This window comes from Montipora foliosa, chromosome 13 (genome assembly GCF_036669935.1).
Source record: "Montipora foliosa isolate CH-2021 chromosome 13, ASM3666993v2, whole genome shotgun sequence".
NCBI lineage: Eukaryota > Metazoa > Cnidaria > Anthozoa > Scleractinia > Acroporidae > Montipora > Montipora foliosa.
In genome coordinates this window covers 26,034,239-26,049,238 of record NC_090881.1, presented here as the reverse complement: position 1 = coordinate 26,049,238, position 15,000 = coordinate 26,034,239, and the positions used below count along the sequence as shown (strand labels likewise).

General features: G+C 39.7%; 1 protein-coding gene across 6 annotated transcripts in view; it reads right to left on the bottom strand.

Moving 5' to 3' along the window:
• Nucleotides 1–15,000, bottom strand: part of LOC137983054 (A disintegrin and metalloproteinase with thrombospondin motifs 6-like) — a 47,802-nt gene that overhangs the window by 18,459 nt on the left and 14,343 nt on the right. For all 6 annotated transcript variants that reach the window (XM_068830217.1, XM_068830218.1, XM_068830216.1 and 3 more), the window contains 13 exons: nt 12,995–13,014; nt 12,159–12,261; nt 10,991–11,122; nt 8,437–8,584; nt 7,231–7,323; nt 6,904–7,052; nt 5,259–5,316; nt 4,179–4,266; nt 3,343–3,467; nt 2,905–3,025; nt 1,767–1,856; nt 1,307–1,476; nt 807–924 (listed from right to left, as the gene is read on the bottom strand). In XM_068830217.1, coding sequence (XP_068686318.1) covers nt 807–924; nt 1,307–1,476; nt 1,767–1,856; nt 2,905–3,025; nt 3,343–3,467; nt 4,179–4,266; nt 5,259–5,316; nt 6,904–7,052; nt 7,231–7,323; nt 8,437–8,584; nt 10,991–11,122; nt 12,159–12,261; nt 12,995–13,014 — 1,415 coding nt within the window. The remainder of the gene's footprint in view (nt 1–806; nt 925–1,306; nt 1,477–1,766; nt 1,857–2,904; nt 3,026–3,342; nt 3,468–4,178; nt 4,267–5,258; nt 5,317–6,903; nt 7,053–7,230; nt 7,324–8,436; nt 8,585–10,990; nt 11,123–12,158; nt 12,262–12,994; nt 13,015–15,000) is intronic.

The following is a 15,000-nucleotide window of genomic DNA, read 5'->3' as shown; positions in this document are numbered from 1 at the left end:
AAAAGGACAGACAAAAACTCTGACCAGGGTGGGAGTTGAACCTACGACCTTCAGGATAAATCACCGCTGCTCTACCGACTGAGCTACAAGATCAGACGGGAGCACATCGTGGGAATTTAAGATGTCAATGTCACGGCAATGTATATGTACATATGGGTTGAAAACTAGTACTTCACATCACCCTCTAATAGTTAACTCTGTTGAAATATAAGAGTGCTACACGGCCAACGTTTGCAAAAACGTAACCTTTGTATGTGTAATTCTTCGAGTTTTGATTGGCCAAAGTAATTACTTTGGTTTTGGCTTTAAGACACTCGATTGAAACTCGCTCTAACGCTAAAGAAAAGTTTTAGTCCCTTTTGGAATTTCAATTTGGTTCTTGATTGTTGCCTCTTTAGGTTAAGATGTCCGCCATGGTACAGTCCATCTCGTTTGAAATAGGAGTTTTGGAGTAAACGGTGAACCCAGGTATTAAAAAGAGTTAAATTTGTGGACCTTTAGGGGAACTGGGGCAAAGCAAATTAAGTGGAAAAGGCGTGAGGGTCGAGAAGTAGGGGACGTGGATGTTTGGTGCTGCAGAGGTACATTCCAACCATCCAATTAATTAACGTTATCAAGGTATGGTCGGAGGGGGAAAGAAAAGTACAGGAAAGGAACTAGGAATATAGGAGAATGATAAAATCAAGGATGGAGAGAGAAACAGAGTATGCATAGAGATCCCCATGCATGTCCGCAAAGCTGCCCTTGGTCCGTACCGCTTGGCGAAGGTGATTATTCCTTTGACGCTGTATGATTTTAAAGTTTACCTGACGCGCACGTTAAAGAACAGCTACTCCAGCTACCAATATCCCATTTGAACGCTTTCGGAGGAGCGAAGTATTTGCATAGCACTTCAGACTTGATTTTTTCTTCTTTTTTAATATACTGGAAGAGAGAAAATTTTTTCTGGGATAAGAGTCTCAGTGATGTTATTATTCCTTGTCGGTCTTACAGTCATTTTAACTACAAACAAGGCCACTTTAACACCGATCAAGTGGGATCTTGATGCCTTTTTTTCCAAGGGCGTACGTACTCCGACGTTCAGCATAGAAACATACAAAGAGCACACTGGAAAGTTACCTGTATGATTGATATTGGCGCCGATATTTGATGATTGCTAGATGTCGACGTTTTAGACTATTTGTGATGGGCATCATGTCTTGTGTTCCCTGGATGGTTGCAAAATTTCTTCTTTTTCCTCCTAGTTTTGATCTGAAATTTCTCATGTCTTTCTTTTTTTTTTTTGAACCTTGTAATACGCACTTACCATGACTCTGAGGACAGCGTTAGTTGAATTCTCCTTGGCAATAAATAAGCTATCTTTGGATCTTCCAGTTTGCTGGTGATGAAGTTCTACCACTGTACCAGCAGCGTTAATGCTTTGATACCCACCGAGGTGACCACCGACCAAATAGTTTCCCGTAGCGTTCTGTACCCCTGTAAATAAAGGAAAACATATCGGTCGTTCTAAGAATAAATTAAATTCCATGTGGACAGAATTTCAGTGGTGGATTCTGTATACAGTATACATAATCCGCGGAGTAGCTTTCCGTGGCGTTATGCATAGACTCTGGTGCTCCCGAACGGATGCCTTATGCCGTTTCATGTAAACGCGATGATGATGGAACCCGTCTCAAATAGCACATTAATCGGAATTCGGGAACCATCTAATTGTCTACATTACTGGAATTAACAGAACATTTATAAGTTTAATACTTAAAACTTACCGATATAATTCTTCGTGTTTGTCGCCATGTAGAAAGAGGCTTCCCTGGTGCCCGGCAAGAGCTCAGCGATCAATGTAGCACTCTCAGGGCCTAGTCAGTATCAGCACGAGCATTCGTGAAGAAATAAGAAAATCAAGGATTTAAATTCACGGAACATTAAGGAGTGCTTGAATATTTGGGCGCCTCTGATTTCTGAAAGGAATCTGACGACTTGTAGTGAAGGATGGCATTACTTGGTAAGGTAAGTGTTCGCTCTATTTGCTTGTACATGTGTGTAATTTTACCCACTGTCGTGCTAGCTAATGATCTGACACCAAAGTAACGTAACTGGTCATGAGTGGAAAATGTCAGGGGCCCATTAACCTGAGCCTCCTTACGTATTATGCCCTTGAGTCAACCCTGTGCGGTGTCTTTTTATTTCTAGAACTTCCAATCTTTTCATCATTTTCAAATACCTTCGGGTTTCGGGTGTGCTGCATGTGACGTTATCAATGGCCGACCATGGGTCTCTTATGATAGGCTAGTAGTAGGGCTATCGCTCACATAGTTCATATGGGTTAGAAACTTAGCACTTCAAATTACACTCTAATCAGTTACGTCTGTTCAAATATAAGTGCTACACGACCAACGTTTGCAAAAACGTAATCCTTCCTTGTACTTGTACATGTTCATTGCCGTGACTTTAACATCTTCAGTTCCCACGGCCTGCTCCCGTCTGACCTTGTAGCTCAGTCGGTAGAGCAGTGGTAGGGCTAACGCTCACATGGTTCATATGGGGTAGAAACGTAGCACTTCACATTACACTCTAATCAGTTAAGTCTATTGTGAAACCACCCGTGGAAACACCCCTGGGAGGTGCTTCTAAAAATAAAAAGATACGGGACAGGGTTGATTCAGAAAATTAACATAGAGGATGAAGGCTCCGGCTAATGGACTCCTGAAATTTTTTGAAGGTTGCAACTCTATAAATGGTTTTGGCTCGCTAAAATCTTATACCAACTGCATAATGTATTAGAAAGCGACCGCCGAGGTCAAAACGAAAGTGTCCTTTGAATTAATTCACTGGAAAGTTGAGTTAAAAGCAATTTTTATCTTAAGACCATTAATTTTTTTTTCTCTTGACTTATATCATTCTTACCATATGCATCGGGTACACCAGCATATTTAAACTTAATCTTGCACGTACTTCCGTTGCCACCACACACACCACAACGATCAAATTCCACTGTACTGTCGAGCACATTGTCACAACCAACACTCTATGGATCATAAAGTAGTGAAGATAACTCGCGTCATTTATGAAAGCGGTAGGTCTTATCAATTTGCACAACAACAGGCTGTCGATTACAAAGTAATGAATCCCAGGCGAAGTTGTTCGAAGCAATTTTTCCTCTTACTGTTGCTTTAAGGTTAATTAGAGGATGGCAAGGAATAAGCATTTTCTTAAATTCGTCTTTATGAGACAACAGAGACACTCATTCACGCGTAACACGCCCCTTACATTTGTATTATGTTCGTGACCTATCTAAAGAAAGGGTGCGACTGCGTTCTGCCAAGGAAGAAAATTCAAACATACCCTGCAGCGTCCATGCAAACAAACACTGGTGTCATCTTTATTAACCGTGCATCTGGTTCCGTCCAAAACGATTCCTTTAGATTGCGCACTATTGCCAATGCGGCAGAACAATCTTCCGCAACCAACTGTAAACATAGACATGAAACGCAGTCAGTATCTGACAGAGAGCTGCAGGAGGAGAAAATGTTAGAGAGAGGGCTTTCTTACGATTGATAATTCACATGTCTGAGACATTTAGTGAGATAGTGGCCAGAGTTTGTGGACAAAAAAAACGTAAATCTCTTCTAATTCCCACCCCTGTCTTTTCATTACATACACTTTCCCAGTTTGTGTAATTGAATTGGAAGACCTTAGAAAGCAATGACCAGAACCAGGTTGCTGACCAGCGGTTTTCGTTAAAACAATGGTTTGCTGGGGTGCTCAATCTCCCTGGCTCAGAAAACCTGGTTGTGGTCATTGTTATTTAAGGTTTTCCAGTTGAATTGACGGTGAGAACGTAATGTATAAGTTCATGGGTGACAGCAGCTGTGCTGCTGCGTACTATCCAACAGTGCTATATTCAAGTTCGCTTCATTAACTCTCTACTTTAAAACGACTTGAGTTAGCACACTTACGCCTGAAAGAGGCCTGTGAAGTTTCTTAAATGAATAGGAGGCGAATCTGATCAACTAATAATGACGCAAATGTGTGCATTCTACGAAAGCTCTCACGGCTTTCAATGAAAAACCAATAAACTGTTTGAAGTATCCGTAAGCTCCAAAGTTAAAGGCGTAGAAGCTACTTAAGGCGACGTGAAAGCTTTGAAAATATACAGTATGCATGAGTTGGGCACTTACCGTAGCGCCGGGCGAGGTATGCTCTTGAATTCGGAATTCTGTCCGCACACTGCTGATCTCTAAACCTCCACCCGTTAGCGGGACAAGCCTAAGAAACAAAGAATTAAGTTTTTAGGAGGAAGCATCTCCTCCAATGCAGCATTCAATTAACAAGCCTGTAGGCAATAAGCATTGATTGCAGTATTCCAAATGGATTTTCCGGTCGAGACCATTTCGTAAAACAAAGCAAAATTGCTTCGATTAAAGCTTACGAGTTCGGTTTAATTTTTCGCTCATTCCCAAGTTGGGATCCAGCTCTGTTACACAAAAGCGAGCGAGCACCTTGCATTTGGTACGAAATTTCATGGACTAACCGTCACTTTCCCTCTTTTAACTCCTCCAGTGTGCACATATGTCAGTAGGAAAGGTAGATTTGAATTGTGGTACACTAGGTTAAAAAATTCCCGTTTACGTTGCGTCCATTGTATTGAGTCCTTGTCAAGCATCAGAATCTATTAATATTCCCTATTTCTCTTTGCTTTATTCCGTTTCGCCAGTACTATACCTACTCAGAACTGAGCCATCTTAGCGTCTCGTCAATTGACGAGCACAGCATTACGCCGGTTTCACGACAAAATGAAAACAATTTTTTCCAAACAGAAATTCCCACTCTTTTCCGGCTGAGATTGCCGATTTTTTTCCCAAATAAGGAAAGCGCCATAACTTTCCAATTTTTAAGGAAACGATCTTTCTCTGAGAAACACTTACCGCTAGCCTTGGGTATTTCAAGTGGTTTGATACCAATTTTGATAGGGTGACATTCTTCTTCATATATATGTTTATACACTGTATAAAAAGGCTAATTCGTGAAAAACCACATGGAAAACAAGTTAAATTTTAAAATTCACATTCTGTATAATGTTTCAGAAGGGCGATAAACTTGCGCCAGCTAATCAATGATGTAAAACGTTTCACGTAACATTCACGAAAAGGTTAGGCCTTGATGAAGTTGAAAAATCAATATTCAAGGTAATTCCCAAACCAAAATGCATGGTCCTGATTCAAGGCTTCCCAGCTTTGGAAAATGCATGACAAACTCACCAGTGGATTACAAATTCGATATTTCCGACTTTGTCCCTGACAGTATTTGGAGCCTGGGCTGAAACGCAAACGATATGAATAATATTTTTTGGATCAAGACACCAAATAAACAGGTAAAAGCATTGAAAGAGAAAAAGAGACGAGGAATGTTTTTTTTTTTTTGTTTTCAAATTTCTTACCTAAGTTATATATTATTTTAAGATCCGATCGTAGAAGAATTTCAAACTACTGGGAGAAGGTTTGCTGTGAATTAGGGGACGCGGAAATTTCGGTTGCTATAATGACAAAAATGTAGCTGAAGTCAACTAGAGGACCTTTCCTCAAACTTGACTTATGAAGGAATAATTTTCATACTTCGAGACAAAGACAGCCAAGAGGAGGACACTATTTAAGTGTATAAGTTGCAGATAAAATCCGTTTTGAGGTTGAATCCGTTTTTTTTCCTAGGTTAAATAAGTTGAATGATACGCACACCACTTAGGTAACCCCTTATAAAAGGATTGAAAACACATATATACCTTTCCTCAAGCTCTGTATTACCCATCTCACCACGTCTTCTTAATGTTTTGTATCATCTTATCGGTTTCTGTATTCATACACTTACCCATTCACTCTCAACATTATAATATAGTGAGGGAACAAAGAACTCTACTATTCACTTCCCGGTACTCGTCGACACAGCTCTTTTCAGTCTTTACTGTCGTATAATAAGTCAACTGATATCAATGGATAAAAATCAAAACTAATCCTAACCTGCCCCTAATTTTTCTTTAAACTAAACTTAAGCCCAAAAAAAAGTTCCTTCGATTGAAATATGTGAGTGCGTACTCAACCTAGGTACAATGAGGATCGCTGATTTAAGGACGGTGCCTACTATTGTTATTGCGCATACGTTCTACGCATCTCGAGATACTCGAGTTTCCTATCGATGATGCTTACTGATACAGGGATATTTTTGAAAGGTTTAAAACTATCCGGAGAAAGTAAATCTTAGTAAGTGCTCTTGGTATCCAAAAGGAAAATTAAATTAGGGGTAACCATGCATTTTTGAGAGATGATTAAGCTTCAAATTGAGAAAGAACGCCGTACATTGCTTTGTATTTTAAAGCTGTTTACAAATATTATTCACAAATTATCTTTAGAAAATGCGTGGTTACACTCAATTTTCTCCTTGGATTTCAATAACACTTGTTAAGATCTACATTTCCTTCATGATCATAATCCGAGGCAAAAATACCTTTGAATTAGTAGACACCGTCCTTAAACTAGGTAAAAACTGATTCAACCTGAAAACGGATTTTACCAGCAGCATATATATCCCTGTGAATGCCACTACAGTTTGAACATTCTATATTTGAAGATAAAGTCCTACACGTTCAAGGAAGCATTCCTGTAAGTCAGATACAATATTCGTGTCCGAACTGTATAGGGTGTACAATTGATTGCTGCTTACCTGCCGAACAGATCCGCCGCCTATATTTGTTTGTCCTTAGTGGACAAAGTAAGATTTTCCAACATAACCTGTTTTGCTCAACTATGGGATCGTGAACACGCATGAATAGCACGAAAGAGAAAACCAAAGCAGTTGTTTTGCGCTCTTCTCACTCACTCTCTCTCGCTGAGCTCATGTTATTTAATCACTCACTTGGGATGGGTGCAATGCCTGGTTACGAACTGCACACCTCCACCGCAGGATCGAGTACATTGTGAATAGTCATGTCCCCAGTCTGTCCAGTAATCTTTGTTCATTGACCACACGACACCTGAGCTTTGACAGAGTCCTTTTATACACCACTTGAAAAAGCAAATGATTGAAAATCTCAGAAATTTCAGGAATTAAATATAAGTAAAGGTAGCCGTAAACCTTATGGAAGTAGGGGCCTAATCTTGCAAAAATGCATGCGCATGCGCATGCTATGTGCTTTTTCTAAGACAGTATAGACGGCAGAGATAACAAAAGGCTTTTGCTTACCATGCCAGGTATACAGCTCGTTCCGTCCATTACTACAGCGAGGTTTGAAAGCATCACTCCATGTTTCTCACATCTTAGAGCAGCACACTGGTGCTGCCATAAAAAGAAATAATAATTAAGTAACAAACGAAGAATCTTCCCTTCAGTTGATTCGCAAAAACCCCGAACACAAACAGGACTGTGGAGAAAAATTATGTCGTGTTTCCCTCGACCTAGAGGACATAGTACCATATAGCATTGTCACACCTTTTTTCATTTTTGTTAAAGTGCCCATCGCCTCAACACACTTTTTCACTTCTCTTTATTTTCCGAAATCGTCCCAAATACATCTTGTTGTTTTTGGAACCTTTTGATTGAAATTTTACTTTTTTATTGGCTTTGAAAGACGGGAAAAGTGGTCATACTTTGATCCATAAGCGAGCAATGAAGGGAAACGTGACAAATTAATTTGCAGTGAGATAGTTCTTTGAAAACAGCGATGCAGATTCTTTTTCACTAAGCTCCCTTGTATTTTGTCTCCCAGTCCTTAAGATAAAATTGCATGTTTGTCATAATTTTAACAAATGCTACTATTTTTGTGTGAAGGTCGTACTCATTTTCAGTGTTGAAAACATTTGGAGTATTTGGATTGGAAAAATCCTTATTTCTCTTTGTTTTTTTCTACTGAGTTTTTGGCTTTATGTGTAAACCATTTTTCAAAATCAAGGGACATTTCTTTTTGGATTACCGAAATTCTTGACCAGTCATAGACACTTTGCACGGCGAGTAGCTTTAATTGACTCTTTGCCGCCGACGATTTAACGTTTCTTTCCATTAATTAACGCAATCATCTGAGCTAAGATACAGTAGATGTAACACATCTTACCGATATTTCAATTCAAGCCGGATTATGGTATATACGACCTCATGAACACTCGCACGATTTGATTTACCCCTTGTGGGAGAGGGGGGTACGGTTGGTGGGGAGAGATTGGCGCTTTTGGGGCTAAAATCTTTATTAATTTGGTACTTTTCCTTAGGGCCGCTAGATGACATGGTAATGCAAGATAAATACCGGATCAGTCACCTTTGAATGTTTTTCGTTTCGGATAGATTTCTTATCCCTAGCACTTTAAAATGTTTTCCGCGTTCCCTGATCATAGTTAGGTTGTATTTTTAACTGAGGAAATCGGTGGCAGGTTGAAGTGCCAGTTTCCTTTGAGATACCTTTTCAATTCTTTTAAAGCCCGCTGCATAAAGCGATTCACATTGCTTGTCTCCGTCAAGTATCCTACCAGGGAGTGTGTTTCGAAAGGTTGAATCAAGTACAGTGTCATTCTCTGTTATCCCATCATCTAAACATTCTGATCTTTCCCTAAAAGGCAATGTGTAATCGCCAAGAATCAGTGATAAATCTATCAGAAGCAAGAGGTTGATGGAACTGTTTGATCTGTTGATTATGTTGGTTAATTAGTTCGTTCGATCGGCAGTAAACGATCATCTAAAAGAATTCAAAGACTATGGAGATATGATAATGCTGAAGGACTGACATTGACGGAATGAATGCAACGAAGCCTCGTCAAAATCATCGTTTTTCATTGAATCGGTTGCGGAAGTAGCTCTCTTCTATACAACATTCTTTCTGAATGTCAGTACATGTTTGAAGTACGCCGGCGTTATGGAAGAAATGTAGAGGTGATCAACTGGACATTAGTAGAATAGCCCATTTCCGAGTTGCTGCATGCCTCAGTTTCAAAGCGAGTTCTGGTGCACAACCATTGAAATGGCAATGAGTTGCGTATTCTTATGCCAATTAAACTCATTTCCCTTACAACAGTTGAGAACCAAGCCTCACTTCGAAAGCGAGACAAACAGCAACTCGGAAATGGCCCATTACATAGGTGATTATTGAAAATTCTCTACGCTGATTGGTTGCACTTATAATTGCGCGGTAATCACCTAAGCGGTTTCTTTAAATTGGCCGCAAGCCGTTTTGTCGAGGTGACAGACGAAGAAATTAATTGTTTTAAAGAAAATGCATATTTTTCAAATAATCATTTATAAGTATGTAATATACTAAAACAATTATTCACCTCAGACTCGGTTAATATCGGTGAATAAAAACCTTGGCCTAGTCTCGGTTGTTAAATATAAGCATAGTTAAAGTGGTACTATGATCAAATTTTTACCCCTTGATTTTTTGAGAGTGTCTCATAGAATTCCATGGAAAAACAAAAACGCCATTTACCATTTGCAAATATCTTCATTAGTTCCGGAGATATATAAATTTGAAAAATGGCTAAAATATGCAAATGAGATGACTGATGACGTCATACAATCAACCCAATATTATATTGAGTATATAAATAGAGCTACCTTGGCCAATTTAAAGCGCAGACCATTGAAACTTGGTAGTCTAATAGTTGTACAGGAAACACACCTATGGCTATAAAAAATTCTGTTCCCATGGCAACTCACTCTTTTCCAGTCTCCAACCACTTGGTCTCCACCCACTTGATTTCAATATGTTAGTGATTTTCAGCTTGAAAGGCCACAAACGCAAGCTAACATATTTATAAGCTTGCTGGATCATGCATATGAAGTGCTGTTAGCAAATAAAGAAAGGAACGCCTAAGGTGGCCAGAAAAGCTTTTAATATGGGGAAGGTCTGGAACCCAGTATGATGCCATGGTAACAGAACTGTCAAGCTCATATTGTGGAGAACATTTAGTAGAAACTTACTGCAAAAAATCAAAAATTTCTGATTCAAATTGGCTGAGATATCTCTTTTCATCATATTTGAACAAAATTTGGTTGAGTGTATGACGTCATCACTTGGCTAATTTGCATATTTCACAAACTCGAATATCTCTGGAACGAAAAGAGATATTTGAAAAAAGTAAACAGCATTTTTCTTCTCACGCGGACTACTTGTTTATGTTTCAAAATGGCTTAGATAGGAAAGATGTGATTTTCGTCATAGTACCACGTTAATCCATGGATTAACTATTATAAAAGCAAATGTTTCTCAGAGAAACCTAAAAACTTAAGGTGACTTCAACGGGATTGGAACCCATGACCTCTGTGATACCGGTGAAATGCTCTGCCAACTGAGCTATGAATTGAAGCCACACAGTTGGAAGTAGGTCAATTTTTGGGGCTCCTTTGTTCCCGTGAAACAGGGGCACCCAACGTCAAATTTTGGGAAAATATCTGTTCGGAAGACGATTTGAGATCTAGAATTTTCGGAACATTTGTTGTAAAATTTCTTGCTTGCCTGCCTCTCCTAGGATTTTCGAACATCTGAAAAATGGTATAATTGCCCATTTTTAACGGATTTTTTCCCTAAAAACGTCACCTAGAATTTTCGGGAGCCTTTTTTCTGGCTGAAGTTTTCGAAAAGGTAAGTTTTGATCCCTATAATTTTCGGATCGCTAGACTTTCAGCTAGGAAATCCGAACAGATGAAAAATTTTTAGGGGATAAAAATATGCCTATATCTACCGTTTAAATACTAAAATACGTTTAACAATGCTACGTTTAAGTGGTTTTGAACTATATTCTCGTTGGATGCCCCTGGTGAAAGGTCTCAATTAATGAAAGAAATGTCCAGTTCAGGCGAGGATCACTTTTACATCTCAGAATTCTTTTTGTTGAGGCCCGTTACAAAAACTACATCCTGTTCTAGATTGAGGGACAAAAGGACGATAAAACGGATGGATATATGAACAGGTCGACACAAATGTGGAGTGATTGAATACTGATCTAAAATCAGTACTTACCTATCTGCCAGGAATGCTTGAAGAGCATTTCTTGAACATGGTGACCATTCTATAGCGTGCACACCATTTGGCAAGTTGCTGCTCATAATGTAACCTTTTGCACACTCGCCAGAGTCGTGACCAATAAGCATGCTGTCAAAACCATGACCATTATCAGTACTCCAAACTGCGCTTTCGATCATGGTGATTTTTTTTTCCAGTCACAAAACCCACACTAATAGACGATTAGTTGATTTTTCTACTTTATTTTATTTTTTTGTTTTCGTGAAGAAGTGTGAAACATGAAAACATGCACAGAAGACGTGCATGTCAAAATGGATCGATATTTTCGTCCATTTCTCCTTTGGATAATTGTCAGGGTTCGTACGCGTCTTGAAAACCCTTGAAAACCCTTGAATTTTGAGAGTGCATTTTCAAGGCCTTGAAAATCCTTGAAAATCTCTGCTCTTCATTCCTGGTCCTTGAAAGTCCTTGAATTTTTTTCTGACCCGCATTTTTAATCTTCTAAAACTTCAGTGAAAATAATCAGTCACTCAAGTCATGTCATACAAACGCGACGAGCTCTGCGGTCGAGAATGGTTATCAGTGCCTTTGCATTATTTTCACGCATGTACGTTACGGAAAATGAGGAAGAATTGTACTGTAAGCCCATTTCTATGGGTAAATTCATCGACGTAAATAAAAAAGAGGTCCTTGAAATTTCAAAATTTGTCTCTTGAAAGTCCTTGAAAAGTCACCGAATTTTTGGTCTGAAAAAGTGTACGAACCCTGAATTGTTGTTCATAATTTAAAGTATTTGAATCTGGAAATGTCGATCCTGAATCGTGTGCAATTCGTCTCAAGTATTTTCTTCGTTTAATCCTTAACCAGTTGCAGAACTTTGTTTGAATTACGTACAGTCCTACTGAAAGATGATCGATGTAATCGTATAACTTGAAAAGTGTAGAACAGATCCCCGGGAGCCGCCTTGTCGACATTCGTGACTATATGACTAGAGAAGACAAAGGTTGGGGGAAGTGGGTTGACCCAGGCGACATGGAAAGCAATAAAAGTAACAAAGAATGCAGATCGATGCTCGAATTATAAGCTAAAGCAATTGCAAAATCGACCTAAATATAGAACCTCGACTAAAATCCACGTGACATCATTTCATCATCTATTCACTTACTTGTGAGCCGTCTCGTGGGCAATAAGCTGAGCCGTTTGAAGACCGATATCGTTGTTGACATTGCCTATGATTTGTTTACATATTCCATGTAGGCTAGCAATCCCTGAAAGGAAAAAAAAAAACCAACAAAAGACCATTGGCCACTAGTTGACCCCGGTAGTCTCTGGTTCAACATCTCAGCTGCAGTTGTAAACTGAATGTCCAACTGGTTTGCCTTCGGCCAGTTGGTTTGCTTTATCTTGTTGTTCTATTCTGTTTCTTCCCTTGATCCTGAAAAGCCTCTATGGAGAGTGGTTAATTAAGTCTGTATGAACGTATGTATGTAAATATGTGACGCAAAGGTCTACGTTGTGCGGTGAGTGGCTAATAGGCGTAATGTTTGGCGGGAATTCTATGCAATGAACTAACGATACATCAAATCGTAGATTGGTTTTTGACGAGAGGACAAAGTCAACCCACATATAATGCCAAGTCTAGAAATCGAACCCGGGCCACACTGTTGGGAGGCGAGACCTCTCACCATTACGCCATCCCTGGACCTTCAGAGAAAGCGCTAACCCCCGAGATAAGATATCATTGTCTGTGGGTCATGAGTTTCTGCCTTAACATTTACTGATTGGTTTCCCTTTTAATTAAGCAATAGGTCACAAGATTATTTATGGCAGGATCGTGACACTGTCGATTTGTTTCAAATACACTACTCTTGATCATTGACAACAAACTCATCGCGTCAAAATCGAAGCACAAGTGCAACTAAGTTTGCCACAACGAACCTTGTTTATCACGCGAGATCAGACTCTGGTGTCGACACAATTAAAAGATTAAGTTTTCCTTACCTCCACTTTGAGCATTTTGGCTAAAAATAGGAGAAATGACATTGAAAATATCTCAGCAATGCAAAACAAAACATGTTTGCATAATTTCGTGTAACTGTTTTTAATCCTGCATAAAAAAGTAGGTTGTACTCGGGACGCGAGTCTGATCTAACTGGCATCAGGGAAGGAGGTGAAATGGCACGAAGACATGCAAACGGCAAAGGGTGTGGCCATCTAGACCGGGTAATGAGTAAAAGTAGCGGGACAAAAGAATATGGCCATTTAGGCGGAACGAAAGTAGTTGCGAGTGAAAATAGCGGTAACCAGCAAAGTGAAGCAAAAGGATGCACGTTTTTCAGTACCCCGAGACTAACCTGCGATCAGGCGTACTTTGCCGTAGACATGGTGGGAAAAGGTACGCCTGATACAATTTCTTAACGAGTCGTCTGCTCGTAGTCCAGAATCTGGACTCGCTCCGATTGGTTACAGAATTGCAAATCATACTTCTTGTAAATCGGTTAACAGCTGATGAAATTATGGCCGCCGAGAAGGATTTCAACACGAGTGATGTTTAGTCTCTGTTTACAGCTGCTGTTGCTTCGACTTCAGATTTTTTTCAAAAACCTTTAAAGGAAGAGCGGAGAGAATGCATCCGAAGAATGATTTGAATAAAAGAAGACATTACAGTTGTACTTCCTACGGGATTTGGCAATAGTGTTATTAATACAGGCCCGAACATTCTAGAAGAAAATGCATCGTTCTTCTTCCACCAACTCGAAAACGTTTGTAGTTGTGGCAAGTCCTTTGGAATATATTCGGAAGCAACAAGTTGCGAATCCAAAAAGAACCGAATAGAACTTTAGGGCTGCCACATTCGGGGAATCAGCCGAGCGTGACAGAGAAATTCGACACTGTTTACGGAATCGCTGAACAATCTCAACACACTTCTAACAAAATGATAGCTGAGAACCTGCTGCTGAAAAACTAGAATTTCTCATAATCCATTTTCCACATATCTATTTTTATAGCATCTTTTATTGGCATCTCAAATATTCGAGTTTAAATAAAGTTTATTGTACTGTTGATTGCGCGTTATGATGACATGAAGAATTCGGGCTTTTTCTGCCATTTTATCTCGAAATTCTTTGTTCCTTGATGGTTTGAACAGAGAAACCGCACCAACTATCAAGCAGGATTTGCAGAAATAGCTTTGATTGCAGACATCAAAGCCAGAGTGCTATTTTGTTTTTGTCGCGTCTTTACTTGAATCGCAGCGTGCAGGTGATTTCCGGTAAAATCTGATTGGCTCACATTTATAGCATGACACATGATAACATCACTCTTGACAGGTGGGCGGCAGACGACTCGTTAAGAAATTGTATCAGGCGTACTTTTTAGCGCCCTGTCTCAAGAAAAGTACGCTTGATCGCAGGTTACCCCGAGACCGCTAAGGGAAATGGAGGCTGAGAGAGAGTTAACCTGCGATCAGGCCCATTTTTAGCTTCTCCCATATGTTCTCTTATGTCGTCGCTCGCTAAAATTGGGCCTGACCAAAAGTCTCTCAAGAATTCCGTTTGGTCGGCCAAATTTTGGCCGACCAAACTCGTGATCTGATTGGCTGTTGAAACGCCGGAAGTGAAAATGCCATCGTGATTGCGCGGAGCTCTCGCGACGTCCTCGAGACTAATCCGCCATATGTGTACGAAGGAATTTGCTCCCTTTTGTTCTTACAATGCCGTGGACGGTGCAACTTGATTTTATTTGTATAAATGGAAATATGCCATCTGAAATATCTCATAACTTGTCCAGAATCGGGTTTGAATCTCTGGAACGAGTGAAATTAGCGATTCCGTTGTCGAGCTCTGTGGCCATGGGGTTGAAAGTACTTTGGCACAAACTTCCCTGATGTTTTGAAAGCCGCTAAATAGCTGGTTCTTTCAAATGGCAATGAAAGCCGATGCATATTGGTTTCCTGGATGAGACAAGGGACATCTATATCAACAGGAGGAGATGCTGATAAAATCGCA